Genomic DNA, 16,480 nt, shown 5'->3' with positions numbered 1-16,480 from the left:
CCAACACCAAAATGGGCTAAGCCAAGTAGGCACACAAAGCAACTCTTTCGGTGGTTTGGATTCAACATCCCAGGTAAATGAAAATATGACATAATTTAACAATATTAGTTTTTCCCTACAATGTTGATTAGCTTGGAACAACAATTATCTAATGTTACTAATACAAGCATACAAAAATCAGACTCGTCTGAAGTGGTGCAACAGCGCCCCCTGTTGATACTCTAAACAGCCGGACGGTTGCACCACTTTAAAAAAATAAAAAATAATAATCAATACATTATTTCAAAAGCTTTACTTAATGAAGTGAAGGAAATATAGTTTGGAGAATCAACCCATGATCGGTATTGTCAAAGAGCTATATCATCCCAATTAGACCTGAGGACGATTCTACAAATGTCTTCTAAATACTGACAGGATTTGTCAGCGGTTTTCAAACATTTTCATGTCAAGGACCCCCAAAAATATATGCAATTGGCTGCGGACCCCCATCTGGACATATGTTGTCCCAGCCAGGGACCCCCCCCCCCCCCCCCCCCCCCCAGATCTACAAGCTCGTAGCGCGGCACTCAGTTCCTACGAGCTTGTAGATCTGCTATTTTTCAATAGCTAAAGTATAACACAATGCTTTAAAACACCAAAAGGGGTTCTCGCGCTGAATGCCTTAAGGTCCCCACACACCGAGCGCAAAGTGCAACGACCTTTATTGTCCGATGTCCCTCCGTATATGCCCAATATTTCCCCAACTTGAACGTTGGGAAACGTCTTTGTCCACTGACAAAAGACGTTTGTGTCAGTGCGACGGCTGAGCGCCAGACAGTATGTCGTACGGCACCGCCAGTCCGATGTTGTAGTTGTAGCCGTGGGACTCGGCGTAGTTGGACCTGCAGATGGGCAGGATGTGATCCTGCGATGTGGCGTCCTCCGAGAAGTCATAGTAGCAGACGACGCCTCTGTGTCTGGAACGTACAAAAAACAACACAGTCGTAAAGACGTGATGTGATAGAAACTTGAATTTGTATCAAGCAACCAAGAAAAACACCACTCTAGTCAGAGTCTCTCTCGTGTGACTGAACTTCTCACCCTATGGGCTGTATTTTGCGTGTCTTAACCCATTCTGACCTGAGATCAGATTCATACGAGGTTTCCACTGGACACATGGTCTGATTAAGTACCAGGTCTTATTACCTAACTTGAGTAAACTAAAGACCTGGAGGCATGATCAATGCCATTTGGCTATTCTGAGTGGCCAAAGAGCATCATTTTCATCAACTGCCATCACCAACACAGGGGCCCCTCAAGGCTGTGTCCTCAGCCCCTTCCTCTACACTCTGTACACAAATGACTGTATTAGCCCCTCACCCACTAACATCACATACTTTAAATACTCTGATGACACTGCCATTCTCGGACTGCTCCATGACAATAACTCTATTACGGTCTATCAGAATACCATTTCTCATTTCACACAGTGGTGCACTGACAACTATCTAGAGTTGAATGTGGTCAAAACAAAAGAACAACGACCCACACTGGACTTAACCCACTCCTCATTAATGGTAAAACAATAGAACAGGTAGACAGCTTCACATATCTTGGACTCACCCTGGACAATAGACTTTGATTAACATATTACATCTATCCAGTCACGCTTTCAGCAAAGACTCCATGTAATCCGTAAATTAAGATCATTATCTGTTGCTCCTCATCTTCTGCTATTATTGTACAAAAGCATTATTCAACCTGTTCTGTTGTACTGTTCTGCATGCTTCTACACGATACTGTCCATGCCCAACAGGTACAAACTTTTCAGTATCACCCGTATTGCTTCCAAAATCATCGGACTTCCTACACCCACACTTTCTTATATGAACAATAAGGCCATCACACGACTAGCACTCTCGATATCAAATGACACTGACCATCCTCTGTATCGTTTCTTTAACCTCATGCCATCTGGACAAAGATACAGAACCTTGCCATGGAAAAAGGTCCGTTTTAGTAGGAGTTTTGTCCCCTCAGCCATCGCGGCATTAAACAAACTGCCCCGCCGATAGGATGGTTCTGTACACAGTGGGGACCTCATGTTTTGTTTTTGTTTTTTGTGTTGTCTTGGTGTTATGTGCTCTGTGTTGTTTTTGATGTGGGTGTTGAACAGATTGTGAAGACAAATATCCTCCGGGACAATAAAGATTATTATTATTATTATTATTATTATATATAGAGTAGGAACACTTCATGACCATAGAGTAGGAACACTTCATGACCATATATAGAGTAGGAACACTTCATGACCATATATAGAGTAGGAACACTTCATGACCATATATAGAGTAGGAACACTTCATGACCATATATAGAGTAGGAACACTTCATGACCATAGGTGAGAGTAGGAACACTTCATGACCATAGGTGAGAGTAGGAACACTTCATGACCATAGGTGAGAGTAGGAACACTTCATGACCATAGGTGAGAGTAGGAACAATTCATGACCATAGGTGAGAGTAGGAACACTTCATGACCATATATAGAGTAGGAACACTTCATGACCATATATAGAGTAGGAACACTTCATGACCATATATAGAGTAGGAACACTTCATGACCATATATAGAGTAGGAACACTTCATGAGTAGGAACAAAGATTGCTCGGTAGTCGGTAGACAGAGAGCTATAATAATAATAATATAAAACCCCCAGAGAGTAGGGTGGAGGATCAGAGACCTGCGGTGAGCTGTGAGGTCGTCGTCACTGATGCATGCTCCCCGGGGTGACTTCTCATCTGGGACGTTTGCCGTTATCAGCGAGCTGCTGTTGAAACGCACGTGCCTGACGGGATGCCTGCATGCAAGGCAAAAAGGATGCTTTAAAATGCAGCGGTCCGCGGACCACCAGTGGTCCTTGAGGGGGTCCCAGGTGGTCCCCAGTGGTCCGCGGACCACCAGTGGTCCTTGAGGGGGTCCCAGGTGGTCCCCAGTGGTCCGCGGACCACCAGTGGTCCTTGAGGGGGTCCCAGGTGGTCCCCAGTGGTCCGCGGACCACCAGTGGTCCTTGAGGGGGTCCCAGGTGGTCTCCAGTGGTCCGCGGACCACCAGTGGTCCTTGAGGGGGTCCCAGGTGGTCTCCAGTGGTCCGCGGACCACCAGTGGTCCTTGAGGGGGTCCCAGGTGGTCCCCAGTGGTCCGCGGACCACCAGTGGTCCTTGAGGGGGTCCCAGGTGGTCCCCAGTGGTCCGCGGACCACCAGTGGTCCTTGAGGGGGTCCCAGGTGGTCTCCAGTGGTCCGCGGACCACCAGTGGTCCTTGAGGGGGTCCCAGGTGGTCTCCAGTGGTCCGCGGACCACCAGTGGTCCTTGAGGGGGTCCCAGGTGGTCCCCAGTGGTCCGCGGACCACCAGTGGTCCTTGAGGGGGTCCCAGGTGGTCCGCGGACAACCAGTGGTCCTTGAGGGGGTCCCAGGTGGTCCGCAGCTACGTGACGGAGAGTTGGTGACCTTAATTAATGGTAGCGGATTAGAGTGAAAAGTCAACCGATAATTCCCAGTAGGTTATACTTCTTATGGGTCTACTGCACATGCTGGGAGCCTACTGAGATATACCCTCCCCTAAACATAACCGTAGCAGCGCGGTCGCATAGGGCTGCCAATCTTTGGGCGTCCCACCATTCAATTCGATTCTTGGGGTCACGATTCAAAACTATTCTCTATTCAAAATTAAATTACATTTCATATCACAAACACCATGTAGTGAAAACCCCTGTAACTGTAAGCAAAAAAAATATATATATATTTTTGGAAATTATGAATCGATTTTGAATCGTTCATAACCTCATAACCTCTGTAGCACAGCTCAAGACCCACTTATACACCCTTGCTTTTAATTGATCTTTTATTTTTTGTTATTCATGTCCTCACTGTATTGCATTACTGCTTGTTTTTTTTTAATGTTTATGCCCTGCTTTTCTTTTCTTTTTTCTCCATTTCTCTGTAAAGCACTTTGAGCTGCATTTCATGTCATGAAAGGTGCTATACAAATAAAGTTTTATTATTATTATTATAACGAGAATCGCGATTCTTTTTGGAACAAGAGACCAGGCTTTCCTCCGAGGTGGTAGAAAGCCTGGTGAGGCGAGGTTATTTTAAAATAGTTCAACTATAGCCGATCTACATCGACACGTTGTGGGCTTGCAGATCGGCTATTTAAAACTATTTAAAAGGTTTTTCAAAATAGTAAAAAACAAAAAAAAGAAGCCAAATAAGTTTAGGGATAAGGGGTGAGGGGCAGGCGAGGTCGCAGTCCCTCCCCCTTTTAGAACAACGAGTGGCCCAGGAAATAAATCCCAATGCATTTTGACCATAGGCTTTTCTTAAAGTATTTATTTAAAGACGGTTACGCCGCGGACAAAGCCAACTCGGATCGTGACAAATCATGACAATGAACACAATATTTTGGGCAGCTCAAATCATTAGAAAGAAGAAAATAAAGGCAGGAGACAACACTATTTGTTTGGTTTTTCTTCTTATAAATTATTTGATCGGCCCAAAACATTGTGTTCATTGTCATGATTTGTCACGATCCGAGTTGGCTTTGTCCGCGGCGTAACCGTCTTTAAATAAATACTTTAAGAAAGGCCTATGGGAAAAATGCATTGAAATTCATTTCCTGGGCCACTCGTCATTCTGAAAGGGGGTGGGACTGCGACGCTCTATAGCCCCATGGCCTCTCCTCTCCTCCCACCCACTCACGTGTTGTGCATCTCCCACAGCTTAGCTCCCATCCGCATCTCCCACACGCAGACCAGCCCCTCGCCGCCGCCGCTCACCACCTTCCAGTCGTCCGCCGTGACCGCCGTCACGCCCAGGTGGTGGGCGTACAGGGAGGCCACGGAGAGCCCGGTCCGCAGGTCGAACACCCTCACCCTGCGTGGCGGTGCGGAGGAAACACCGGGACAATAAATAAATGGCAAAGAAATGTGGAAGAGGAGGCTGAAACACAGCAATCATAATAATAACCCATTCTGACCTGAGATCAGATTCATACGAGGTTTCCACTGGACACACACTGGTCTGATTAACCCATTCTGACCTGAGATCAGATAAAAAAAATGTCAGTCTGCCCAGGCCGTAGCGTAACGGTCTGGGCACCGGACTGGTGATCCAGTCGCGGTGTGCCGCGGGTTCGACTCCCGGACCCGACACGGCCTTTACCGCATGTCATCCCCCCATCTCTCTCCCGTTTCCTGTCAGCCTACTGTCTGTCCCTTAAAAAATCAATAAAAGGCGTAAGCCGCAAAAAAAAAAAAAAAAAAAAAAAAAAAAAAATGTCAGTCGTTCTTCGATTTTTCAAAAATAGCAGACCTACAAGCTCGTAGCGCACATAGACTGTAAAAAATATGGACAAAGCGTTCCCCGGGTCTAACATGAACGTAAAATGAAGCCTGAAATCCCTTGCATTCTAATGCACTGTAAATCGCCATCTTTCTAGATCCGTTTTGGACCAGCTGGCCATTGGCTGGCTCCCTTTTGGACCAGCTGGCCATTGGCTGGCCCAGACAACGAGGCGGGACTTCCCCCCTTCTTCTCCGTTGGTTTTTATTTTGACTCGAGTGGGAGGGGAATCCCGATCATAGACTGTAACGGTAGCCACGCCCCTCAGAACATGCGCGACTTTATGGTCATTTTTTTAAATAAATGGGACCATAATTTTCCAAAAATAATATTATGACATTAGAAATGAGACTTTAAACTAGTGACTGGAAGCAGAAAGTATTCATGACCATGTTTATTAAGGTAATACAGTCTAGGTGAAGTTGGGCCAAAATACATGGGCCTCTATGGAGCTATGGGGCTTTTTGGGTCCAGTCCAGCGCCACAACAGGCCATTATATGAACTACCGATTTCAAATGAGGCTTCACGAAATATCTGGCTGACTGCCCCCCTGGTAGCGCACCACTCGGTGGCGCGCTATGAGCTTGTAGATCTGCTATTTTTCAATAGCTAAAGCATAACACCGAAATGGGTTCCCGCCCATAATGGGTTAATAATAATAATAAGGATAATAACCCATTCAGGCCTGAGATCAGATTCTATAAATGTCTTCTACATCCTGACACTTTTCTGAAAAAGCTATGTTTCTATGTCAGTCGTTCTTCGATAAAAAAAAAAAAAAAAAAACAGACCTACAAGCTCTTAGCGCGCCACTCGGTGGCGCGCTATGAGCTTGTAGATCTGCTATTGTTCAATAGCTAAAGCATGACATAATGCTAACACCAAAACACAAAAGGGGTCCACGCCCAAAATGGGATAATAAATAATAATAGGAAGAAAAAGCACACAAAAATAAATAAAATAAAATAAATTCTCCAAATTATCTCACAGGCCAGATATTATTTCTGGGGGGCCAGTTCTGGCCTGCGGGCCACCTGTTGCCTGCCCCTGTCTTATTATAAGTCTGGAGCTCTCTGGTGGAGCTGTTGCCCCCTGCGACCCGACTATGGATAAGCGGTTGAAGATGGATGGATGGATGGAGGTGATTTACAGTCCAAAACTGTCCGATTCCCACATCCTGTCCACACTGGTGTGTGACTCTAGTGGACACCAAGTCTCCACGGGAGTTCACACATCTGAAAGAGTGCTTTCATTTCTAGACAATACCCAACTATTCTACAACTACAAAGAGCACTTTGTGACCAGTGGTGGAAAGTAACTAAGTACTTTTACTTAAGTACTGTACTGAAGTTTGAGGTATTTGTATGTGAGAGTATGTCAAATTTTCATACTCCACTATACACTTCAGAGACAAATATTGTACTTTTACTCCACTGCAATTATTTGATAACTTTAGTTACACATTAACAACTTCAGCATGTTCAACATGTTTTGGCCATTTGTTTTTACACTTACTGAAAATAGCCTATCTACAAGCTCACAACGCGTCGCAGCATGCAACCAAGTGTAAAACGACTTATAGTGGATCTCTGGTCCATTACAGTAAAGTATCGGATCGGCCCTTATTTATTTGGTCATATCGGTATCGGCAAACATGCCAGTCTAACCACCGGTCCGACACAGGGGTAAGGGGTTGACACTATGCCAGTCTAACCACCGATCCGACACAGGGGTAAGGGGTTGACACTATGCCAGTCTAACCACCGATCCGACACAGGGGTAAGGGGTTGACACTATGCCAGTCTAACCACCGATCCGACACAGGGGTGTAAGGGGTTGACACTATGCCAGTCTAACCACCGATCCGACACAGGGGTAAGGGGTTGACACTATGCCAGTCTAACCACCGATCCGACACAGGGGTAAGGGGTTGACACTATGGCAGTCTAAACACCGATCCGACACAGGGGTAAGGGGTTGACACTATGCCAGTCTAACCACCGATCCGACACAGGGGTAAGGGGTTGACACTATGGCAGTCTAACCACCGATCCGACACAGGGGTAAGGGGTTGACACTATGGCAGTCTAAACACCGATCCGACACAGGGGTAAGGGGTTGACACTATGCCAGTCTAACCACCGATCCGACACAGGGGTAAGGGGTTGACACTATGCCAGTCTAACCACCGATCCGACACAGGGGTAAGGGGTTGACACTATGGCAGTCTAAACACCGATCCGACACAGGGGTAAGGGGTTGACACTATGCCAGTCTAACCACCGATCCGACACAGGGGTAAGGGGTTGACACTATGCCAGTCTAACCACCGATCCGACACAGGGGTAAGGGGTTGACACTATGCCAGTCTAACCACCGATCCGACACAGGGGTAAGGGGTTGACACTATGCCAGTCTAACCACCGATCCGACACAGGGGTGTAAGGGGTTGACACTATGCCAGTCTAACCACCGATCCGACACAGGGGTAAGGGGTTGACACTATGCCAGTCTAACCACCGATCCGACACAGGGGTAAGGGGTTGACACTATGGCAGTCTAAACACCGATCCGACACAGGGGTAAGGGGTTGACACTATGCCAGTCTAACCACCGATCCGACACAGGGGTAAGGGGTTGACACTATGGCAGTCTAACCACCGATCCGACACAGGGGTAAGGGGTTGACACTATGGCAGTCTAAACACCGATCCGACACAGGGGTAAGGGGTTGACACTATGCCAGTCTAACCACCGATCCGACACAGGGGTAAGGGGTTGACACTATGGCAGTCTAACCACCGATCCGACACAGGGGTAAGGGGTTGACACTATGGCAGTCTAAACACCGATCCGACACAGGGGTAAGGGGTTGACACTATGCCAGTCTAACCACCGATCCGACACAGGGGTAAGGGGTTGACACTATGCCAGTCTAACCACCGATCCCACACAGGGGTAAGGGGTTGACACTATGGCAGTCTAAACACCGATCCGACACAGGGGTAAGGGGTTGACACTATGGCAGGTGAATAAAATGTTGAGACATGTGGAGTTTGCTTTGGAGTTGCCCCAAACTGCAAGTGCACATAATTATGAGTGAGGAGTCTGCTATAAACACGACACGAGATACATAGCTAGATAGCTATAATTAAGCACTAGTCCCGGTCGGTGAACTTCAAAAATCAGATCTTTTTTTCTTTTTGTATTTGTATAAATATTATTCTCTGGTATCGGTATTCGGTATCGGCTAACATAGAAATTATGGTATCGGGATCGGATCGGAAACAAAAAAAAGTGTATCAGGTCTATGTCTAATTATTAGACATAGACGAAACCAACCCTGTTTTCAGGGTTGGTTGGTGGTGAGTTTCATGAGCCGGGCTGGCCCAACCAAACGGACCTGGTATCGGCTCCATCTGCTGCGATGGCAGCTTTATTATCGGGTCCCAGTCAGAGAACCAAACGGACCTGGTATCGGCTCCATCTGCTGCGATGGCAGCTTTATTATCGGGTCCCAGTCAGAGAACCAAACGGACCTGGTATCGGCTCCATCTGCTGCGATGGCAGCTTTATTATCGGGTCCCAGTCAGAGAACCAAACGGACCTGGTATCGGCTCCATCTGCTGCGATGGCAGCGTTATTATTGGGTCCCAGTCAGAGCATCATCCAGGACGTGGACCCGTCCGTCCCTCCACACAGCACTACTCCACCCTCTTCCTCCCCAAAATACTTCATTACCAAATATAATCTCATTCATTTGGAAAGGGGGGTGGCGAGGAGGAGGAGGGGGTGGTCGAGTTGCAGAGAGTGGGCTTATTTAATTTCCGTTCTCCCGGAAAAGGAAAAAAAAGGAAAAAAGAAGAAACTAAAGCAATCAGGGCTGATCAGCTAAACGAGAGCAGTGGGCTGAGTCTGTGTGCTCGCCTTGCTGTGTAGAGTGGCATGACGTGATGGGAGCACACGTTTTAAGCGATGAGGATTAACCCATTTTGGGCGGGAACCCCTTTTGGTGTTTCAAAGCATTATGTTATACTTTAGCTATTTTGAACTTGTAGGTTGTGACAATGTGCCTCGGCGGCGGTGGCTCAGGGGTAGAGTTAGCTGGATAGTAACCGCAAGGTTGCCAGTTCAAACCCTGTGGGCTCCAGAGTTAGTGTCGAAGTGTCCTTGAGCAAGACACTGAGCCTCTAATTGCTCCTGATGTGCTGGTTGGTGCCTTGCATGGTTTCCGCGGCCATCAGTGTATGAATGCATGTGTGAATGGGTGAATGTAATGCACAATCTATGTAAAGCGCCTTGGATAAAGGCGCTATATAAATGCACCATTTACCATTTAAAATCTTTGAATATATATTATTACAGAGTGAACATTTTAACTCAAATCTTTGCTTCTGGGGAGGTCCTAGAACAACATATTTCCAGATAGAGGGGCATAGAAACATAAGGTTTTTCAGAAAACTGTCAGGATTTAGAAGATTTTCTTTTAAATTTCGACGTCAGGCCTAAATGGGTTAAACATTATTGGCAGCCGGTGGGGAACAATAACTCTGATATCGCCGGTGAAACCGGCTGCCAGTGGCCAATTAACTAACCACTTTGGACCTGGTGTGTCCCTATTTTTTGGGCATGTTGATCTTATTATCCATCCATCCATCTTCAACCGCTTATCCGTAGTCAGGTCGCGGGGGAAACAGCTCCACCAGAGAGCTCCGGACTTCTCTCTTCTCCAGAGCAACATTAGTGACTTCCTCCTGGGGGATCCCGAGATGTTCCAAGGCCAGTGAGTCGATGTGTTTCCTCCAACTGCGCCTCGGTCTGCCCCGGGGTCTCCTCCCAGTGGGACGTGGTCCTTTGTCTGCCCCGGGGTCTCCTCCCAGTGGAACGTGGTCCTTGGTCTGCCCCGGGGTCTCCTCCCAGTGGGACGTGATCCTTGGTCTGCCCCGTGGGTCTCCTCCCAGTGGGACGTGATCCTTGGTCTGCCCCGGGGTCTCCTCCCAGTGGGACGTGATCCTTGGTCTGCCCCGGGGTCTCCTCCCAGTGGGACGTGATCCTTGGTCTGCCCCGGGGTCTCCTCCCAGTGGGACGTACCATGAGGACCTCCCTAGGGAGACGCCCGAGAGGCATCCTGACCACCTAAGCTGACCCATACTATAAATGTGTTAAGAAGGTTTCCAGAATTTACAATTTAGGCATTTAGCAGACGCTCCTTAATATAACCAGAGTGAATAGGTAAACACAACTAGACTAGATTTTTTTTGTATCAACTAGTAGCAACAAGGTCGACTAGTGGATTTACTAGTCGAATAGTTGCTTAATGCCCTAGGTGGGACACGCTAGTGAAATGAGGCCTTCTACTGTATAGGCTGAGGCGCGGACAGACACTCATGCCGTGTGTGAAACAACTTGGAGAAACGACCGTAGTTTTTCCACCAACCTCCCACCCCAGTAGAGATGCATGCCTCCCTTTCTCCCTGGAAATGAAATGTCTCCAGCACTCAGAGAAACACATTGTTGTTGTGGCTGCTGGGAGGGAGCTGCTATAACCCACTCACTCTGTTCCACTGCTTTGTTCAGAGAGAGAGAGTCGCTGCCTCAGAGAGCTGCTATAACACTCACTCTGTTCCACTGCTTTGTTCAGAGAGAGAGTCGCTGCCTCAGAGAGCTGCTATAACACTCACTCTGTTCCACTGCTTTGTTCAGAGAGAGAGAGAGAGTCGCTGCCTTAGAGAGAGCTGCTATAACCCACTCACTCTGTTCCACTGCTTTGTTCAGAGAGAGAGAGAGAGTCGCTGCCTTAGAGAGAGCTGCTATAACCCACTCACTCTGTTCCACTGCTTTGTTCAGAGAGAGAGAGTCGCTGCCTCAGAGAGCTGCTATAACACACTCACTCTGTTCCACTGCTTTGTTCAGAGAGAGAGAGAGTCGCTGCCTTAGAGAGCCACCTGCCCACTCTTTCACTCTCCGTCATTCCCTCCCTCCTCCTCCTCTTGCCTCCTTCTGCTACATGTCTCGCCATCCGCCTTGATTTATAAAACTAGGACCAAAAAATGTCCGTCGACTCGACTACCTTTTTTCACAGAGTCATGAAAACTAAAATGGAAACTACATGAAAATGAAGCTACGATGACTAAAACTAAGATATACTGTATAATAATATCGGGGTTGGATTGGGGGGGTCGTAATGTGTGTGACAAATCGTACAACTTTGACTTTAACTTTGATATAAATATATTGACAATTTCGTCAACAAATAAAAAGTGGACAAAAGATCCAGTATAAGTAAAAGACAAGTCATTTTACACTTGGTTTGCATGCTGAAAACAGCAGATCTACAAGCTCACAAATGGAAACTAAATTAAAACTAAGCTGTGATGACTAAACCTAGGACAAAATATACTGACGATTTCATCAACAAATAAAAACTAGACTAAAATGTTAGGAAGGGACTAGTGGACAAGTACAGAGATCCAGTATAAGTCATTTTACACTTGCATACTGAAAATAGCCGATCTACAAGCTCACGTGTTGCAGTGAGCTTGTAGTGTCAAAGTGCAAGTGTAAAATCAGTCATTTCGACGGCATTAAGGCCCGCCAAATCAAATTCAGTCGACTAAATCAACTGTAGATTCAGTCGACTAAATTCTTGTGATATTTAGTCGACTAAAACTAGACCAAACTAAAACATTTTACATTACTAAAATGTGCCTAAAACTAAAAGTTATGCAAAAGACTATGACTAAAACTAAAATCGAAAATGTGTTGTCAAAAATCAACACGGCCGATCCGGCACCCCTCCAAACCACCCACATCGGGGGGGGGTTGCATTAGTCCACTGGCATTATGCCACCCCGCCTGATGGTGGCACCGATTCCATTTGTCCCCCATTAGTACAGACAATCAGACAAGGCCAAGATGTCATGGCCAAGGTGCTCTCTCTTCTCTCCCCTCCCTCCCCCCCCCCCAACAGGCCAGGAGATTGAGACAAACAACCAAAGAACAAAGAGGCTGAAAAAGATTAACCTGACGCCACCAGATGGTGGCAGTATTGAGTTAACAAGTTCCCTCCTCCTGCCTGCATCTGGGATCTCTCAAGCAGAAACGATGAACGAGGCAGCGGGGACAAAAATCTGATATCTCTATAGTAATTTCGAGTTGTAGTCTTGTTAGGTGTTGTTTACATTAGAGTTGTAGTCCTGTTAGGTTGTGTTTACATTAGAGTTGTAGTCTTGTTAGGTTGTGTTTACATTAGAGTTGTAGTCTTGTTAGGTTGTGTTTACATTAGAGTTGTAGTCTTGTTAGGTTGTGTTTACATTAGAGTTGTAGTCCTGTTAGGTTGTGTTTACATTAGAGTTGTAGTCTTGTTAGGTTGTGTTTACATTAGAGTTGTAGTCCTGTTAGGTTGTGTTTACATTAGAGTTGTGGTCCTGTTAGGTTGTGTTTACATTAGAGTTGTAGTCCTGTTAGGTTGTGTTTACATTAGAGTTGTAGTCCTGTTAGGTTGTGTTTACATTAGAGTTGTAGTCCTGTCAGGTTGTGTTTACATTAGAGTTGTAGTCTTGTTAGGTTGTGTTTACATTAGAGTTGTAGTCCTGTTAGGTTGTGTTTACATTAGAGTTGTAGTCTTGTTAGGTTGTGTTTACATTAGAGTTGTAGTCTTGTTAGGTTGTGTTTACATTAGAGTTATAGTCCTTTTAGGTTGTGTTTACATTCGAGTTGTAGTCTTGTTAGGTTGTGTTTACATTTGCGCTGTGGCACAGCTACAATACGTCACCAGTCTCGCATTCAGGGGCAAGGGGTCCTTAAGGCACTGACAAAAAAAAATGGGGCCCCCAAATCTCTTCACCGAACATTAGCCAACCCATTAAATAGTCCAACAGACAACATCTCTGTTCCTCCCCCCTGACAACCAATAGGGGGCAGCGTATCTCCCTGCTGCACGCCCATCCGTGAATTATGACCAGGCTATCTCGTCTCAGCGCCATTACCGGGGGGGGCGATAGCTTTAGCGAAAATACTCTGAAGGAGACAGGAGGACTATTCTCCGTCCAACCACCTACTTCAGTGCCTGATGGATTCAGGGCTGAACGGCCACCGTGGGATCGCTCTTGGACGAGGCGCGCCCGAGCCTTTTCTGGAGCTGCCAGCTTGTGTGCTGCGCTGTGGGCGAGTGAGACTGTGTGTGTGTGTGTGTGTGTGTGTGTGTGTGTGTGTGTGTGTTGTGCTGTGGGCTAGTGAGCGGAGAGCACATGAGAACGGCTCTTTCATGTTTGAGATAGAGAGAGCCAGGTTATGGACGTGTGGCAAGTGTGACTGTCTGTGTGTGTGTGTGTGTGTATGTGTGCGCACGTGCAAAACTGCCTGTGGATTGTGCGTGTGCAGGAGTCTAATTGTGTGTGTGTGTGTGTGTGTGTGTGTGTTCCATTACCGAGAGGCATTTGTCTGAGAGACAGCAGGAGGCATAAGCGAGCGGGCTCAGTCAAATCCAGTGGTCAAGCAAGTGAGCGCACACGCACACACAAACACACACACACACACACACACACTACTCAAGCGACACTGGGCAACAAAAGCACGCCATGCCTGGCTTCCCATTATTCCTGTTCCCTTTCAGCAGGCATTCTGAGGCTTTGTCTCTCAAGGTGAGCCAGAGAGAGAGAGAGAGACACACACACACGCACACACACACACAGGGGTGTGAAGAACAAACAGACTGAGCAGTGCTTTGTTTTCTCTCTCAGCACCTGTTCTGTTCTGTTCTGTTCTGTAAAGTAGGAGCCAGACCGATACAGCGGCCGCTAGACGGATCATTATTTTAACTTTAATTTTTTCACGGTGATGATAATGATAAGGTGAACGAATTGTATTTATATAACACTTTTCCAAACACAGTTTGCTTTACAGGAGCAGCAAATAACAATACAAGTTAAAACAACATACAAAAAACAACCTCCTTCCTTCCTTCCTTCCTTCCTTCCTTCCTTCCTTCCTTCCTTCCTTCCTTCCTTCCTTCCTTCCTTCCTTCCTTCCTTCCTTCCTTCCTTCCTTCCTTCCTTCCTTCCTTCCTTCCTTCCACTGTGTGTTGTCCTGCATTTTTGCCATGAAAATAATTGTGTAAGTGTTGTTACTGTTGTTGTTTGTTTTTTACTGTTGTTGAGACCGAAGACAAATGTCCACACGTGGACAATAAATGAAACTAACTAAAACTAACTTTCAGCAGGTGTTGCCGTGTGTGGAGGAGGATGGACGTTGGCTACATCCGTTGCCAACGATAGCCTCTGGCTACACCTCCGTACGTACGATGGAGCTGCTCGCACAAACCTGGACTGTCGTCCCCAATATGTCCACCGGATTTGTTTACCGAGAAGCACACACGCGTGCACGCGTCTCAGCATCATAGCCAGCCAGTGTGAGCTGTGTGCGTGCGTGCGTGTGCGTATGTATGTGTGTGCGTGTGTGTGGACCTCCTACCTGCGGTCTTTGTTGCCGCAGGTCAGCAGGTGAGGTGGGTCGTCTCTCAGGTCGAGGCAAGTGAAGTCTCCTGGCGAGTTGCCCACACATGCCACGGACTGCCCCGTCTCGAGGCTGTAGACCTGGATCTGACGCACGCACACACACACACACACACACAGGATGTATCCTGTGTGTGTGTGTGTGTGTGTGTGTGTTAAAGTTATACATGCACACAGATAGATCACGCGTGCATGCACGCTCGCTCGCACAGCGCACACACACACACTCTTTCTCTCTCCATCTCTCTCTCTCCCTCCACACTTTTGAATCCAGCATGGTAGAACTACTGAATAATTCATGCTATTACGAATTTCCCTAGATGCCCATTAGAAGCGTGTATTGTGGCTGTGTGCACACACAGTCACACACCACACACTATGTTAAAAGAAAAAGGCCCTTGGAGAATCCCTGACACGTTATCTGTCTGGAATGCTAGACTGGATCAAATCATTTTATGTCCCTTACTCTCCAATCCCGCCGTCCCTTTAATCCATTTAGACCTAAGTTCAATTCTACAAATGTCTTCTAAATCCTGACAGTAATAGCAGATCTACAAGCTCATAGCGCGGCACCGAGTGCTATGAGCTTGTAGATCTGCTATTTTTCAATATCTAAAGTATAACATAATGCTTAAAACACCAAAAGGGGTTGCTGTACTAAACGGGTTAATCTCCTCTGGGAGCCACCAACATCCTTAGTACGGAGCTCTTGTATGTAGCTTGGAGTCGGGATTAGCATGCATGGTGCTCTGACATGTTAGCGGAGGTTGTGGCAAATATGCAAAACAAAATGCTTATTGCTTACCACCAGTTACCGCTAGCTTTCTTCAGAGATGTGTGTTCATAAAAAGGTGTCTACTATCACATATCAATTTTTTCCAACTCCCTTGGGAAACCTTGTGGGAGCCAATCAAAGTCGGGGCACCCGGAGGGCCTAGAAAAGCAGGAAATTGTAAAAATTGGCCCATATGTGAGATGTGTAAATACTTATTCTTTTTTTGGGGGGGGGGGTTTGGGGGTGCTGAATCTGTTCCGACCATTCGTTTTCAGCTAAAATGACTCCCTGGCCATAAACTGGGCCATGCCTGCTTTTGTATGTCGCCAAGTCCGCCGACATGTGTGATAACGAATAAGCCGTTTTAATTTAAACTAACTGTTGAAACATACAGTAGATGGACACAAGAACAATCTTTAACTGATTTAACAGAATCGGAAAGACTTTATGAAACACACCTGGAGATGAAGCAAAAGCAACATCACATTGCATTCTCGTTTACACGCCAATTTGAAAATGAAAATGCAACGTGATTTGCTTCTGTTTCATCTCCAAGTGTGTCATTATATGACCGGCTGAGAAAGCAAAAGCAAATCACGTTGCATTTTCATTTTCAAATCGCACACACGTCAATTTGAAAATGAAAATGTAAATTGCTTTTTCATTCCGTCATAAGAATCAGCACACCTGGAGATGAAATGTAAATGCTATTGCATTATATATTCACTAAAATGTGTTCTAAAAGGTTAAAAAGCAATTATCTTATTTCATTTGAATTTTCTACATTGCATTTTCATTTTAATATAGTC

At 46.3% G+C, this 16,480-nt stretch overlaps 1 protein-coding gene across 2 annotated transcripts in view; it reads right to left on the bottom strand.

Annotated features, from left to right (window-relative positions):
• Positions 1-746: 746 nt before the first annotated feature.
• Positions 747-16,480, bottom strand: part of fbxw8 (F-box and WD repeat domain containing 8) — a 44,896-nt gene continuing 29,162 nt past the window's right edge. The window contains exons 9-12 of one of the 2 annotated variants that reach the window (XM_083784423.1): positions 14,856-14,983; positions 4,742-4,915; positions 2,725-2,841; positions 747-956 (exon numbers count right to left, since the gene is read on the bottom strand). In XM_083784423.1, coding sequence (XP_083640549.1) covers positions 791-956; positions 2,725-2,841; positions 4,742-4,915; positions 14,856-14,983 — 585 coding nt within the window. In that variant the 3' untranslated portion in view covers positions 747-790. The remainder of the gene's footprint in view (positions 957-2,724; positions 2,842-4,741; positions 4,916-14,855; positions 14,984-16,480) is intronic. The other variant, XM_083784422.1, reaches the window with a different exon arrangement.

The sequence above is a fragment of the Protomyctophum parallelum genome (genome assembly GCF_964188405.1).
Source record: "Protomyctophum parallelum genome assembly, chromosome: 15".
Lineage (NCBI taxonomy): Eukaryota > Metazoa > Chordata > Actinopteri > Myctophiformes > Myctophidae > Protomyctophum > Protomyctophum parallelum.
The sequence above is the reverse complement of the archived record's forward strand: the minus strand, read 5'-3'. Positions and strand labels throughout refer to the sequence as shown.